General features: G+C 30.0%; 1 protein-coding gene across 1 annotated transcript; it reads left to right on the top strand.

Moving 5' to 3' along the window:
* The first annotated feature begins 323 nt into the window (after positions 1-323).
* Chro.10084 (ATP-binding cassette protein) lies at positions 324-1,769 on the top strand. Its single annotated transcript, XM_660031.1, has 1 exon — positions 324-1,769. The coding sequence occupies one exon, from the start codon at positions 324-326 to the stop codon at positions 1,767-1,769; it is 1,446 nt and encodes a 481-aa protein (XP_665123.1).
* Positions 1,770-2,110: the final 341 nt, after the last annotated feature.

Here is a 2,110-nt window from a genome sequence, read left to right on the forward strand (position 1 = left end):
TTCTTGTAATTTCTATTATTGTTATTTATTCATGTACATTATCCAATATATTTTCATCTGCATGGATTTCAAAATGGTCAAATGAATTTGATAAATATGGAATCGCCAAAGGACTTATTATATTAACTGCTATTAGTATTCTTCAACCAATACTTAATCTTTTATTCAGAGCTGCTGCTATTTATTTAACTACTGGTGTATCACAAGAAATTTATAATGAACTTCTTGTAAAGCTTTCATATTCAAAACTTGCTTTTTATGAATCTGTTCCTATTGGTACTATACTTAATAGAATTACCAGTGATATTGTTGTTATTGATGAAATGATACCTCAGAATCTTATAGATTTTACTTATTGTTTTACAAGAGTAACAATTTATATTGGATATTTCATATATCTTGATTATAGATTCATTATTGTTTTCATACCGATATCTTATTTCTTTAATAAATTCAGAATTAGAGCTATGTTTGCTAATAGGCAACTCAAACGTATCTTTCATTCAAGAACGTCTCCAATTCTAACATCTGTTTCTTATACAGTTGATGGTTTATCAATTCTAAGATGTTCCAAAAATGGACTTAAAAATTTCTCAAAAAATGTTCAATATCTTATTGATTATGAATGTGCTCCTTGGAGATGTTATTGTTTAATACAAAGATGGCTTGGAATTCATATTGATATACTTGGAGCTTGTGTAATTTCTTCTCTTGGTATTTTTTGTATTTCAGCTAAAGGATTTGTTTCTGTTGGTGCTATTGCCATTGCCTTCCAATGTTCTGTATCTTTTACTCAATTAGTATTATGGATGATTAGAAATATATCAGAAACTGAAAATAACTTCCTTTCTTATGATAGAATTTCTGAACTCATTGGTATTTTACCACAAGAAACTAATATTGGTGATGATGATGATGATAATGATTTAAATAAGTCTTGTAATATTAAAGAAATCGATGAAAATGCTCAAGATTCAGATTCTTTACTTATTAATATTGATCATCCCAATAAACCACTTTCTTTAGATTGGCCAACTAATGGAAATATTGTCTTTAAGAATGTTGTATTCAGATACAATCCAGATGAACCTCCTATTCTTAATAACCTTAGCTTTTCAATTCAAGGAGGAAAGAAAATTGGAATATGTGGAAGAACTGGTTCTGGTAAATCAACTCTTTTATCAGCTATTCTTAGATTATATAGTATCCAAGAAGGAAGCATTCTTATTGATAATGTTGATGTTTCTCAAATAAGTCTTAAAAAACTTAGATCATTTATAACCATTATTCCTCAAGAACCAAACATTCTTACAGGAACTTTAAGATATAATTTGGATCCATTTAATGAATATACATCTGAAGAAATTGACCAAGCTTTAGTAAACTCGAATTCAAAATCATTTGTGGATTCTCTTCCTGATGGAATTAATACTCAAATGACAAATGTTTCTAATAATATTTCTTTAGGACAAAAACAATTGATTTGTCTTGCAAGAGCCATACTTAGAAAGAGTAAGATAATTCTTCTTGATGAAGCCACATCTTCAATGGATATTGCCACAGATAATATTATTCAGAATATTATCAAAACACATTTTTCTAGTTGTACAATCCTTTCAATTGCTCACAGAATTCATACAATTATTGACTATGATCTCATTGTTGTTTTAGATAAGGGAAAAATTGTTGAATATGATTCTCCTCAAAACCTCTTATCTAATACTTCGTCAGTTTTCTATTCAATTGCAAATGAAGTTAATAAACTTTAGTCCTCAAAACTGACAGGATTTTTTATTTTTTTAATGATTAGGAGGAAGAGAGGAGTAATAAGTNNATGGATTCATGATCAAAGGGATTCATCTAAAAATGGAATCACATTCCTAAAAAAATGTTGGGATTTGGAAAACTTGAATTGACCAAGTGAATATGTTTCTGTGGAACCCAATTACCAACTGGGGTGATTTTTCGGATCTTAGTTTCGGTCTTCATTAAATGGAAGGTGCACCCCTTGCAACTCCCTCTCAGCTGTAACTCGGGGGGCCCTGAAAATCCGCGAACACCTGGATTTTTTCCCCNCAGTCCCGGCTGACGGAAAAAAGGTTTCTCCAAA

Source organism: Cryptosporidium hominis (assembly GCF_000006425.1).
Source record: "Cryptosporidium hominis TU502 chromosome 1 CHRO011029, whole genome shotgun sequence".
NCBI classification, from domain to species: Eukaryota; Apicomplexa; class Conoidasida; order Eucoccidiorida; family Cryptosporidiidae; genus Cryptosporidium; species Cryptosporidium hominis.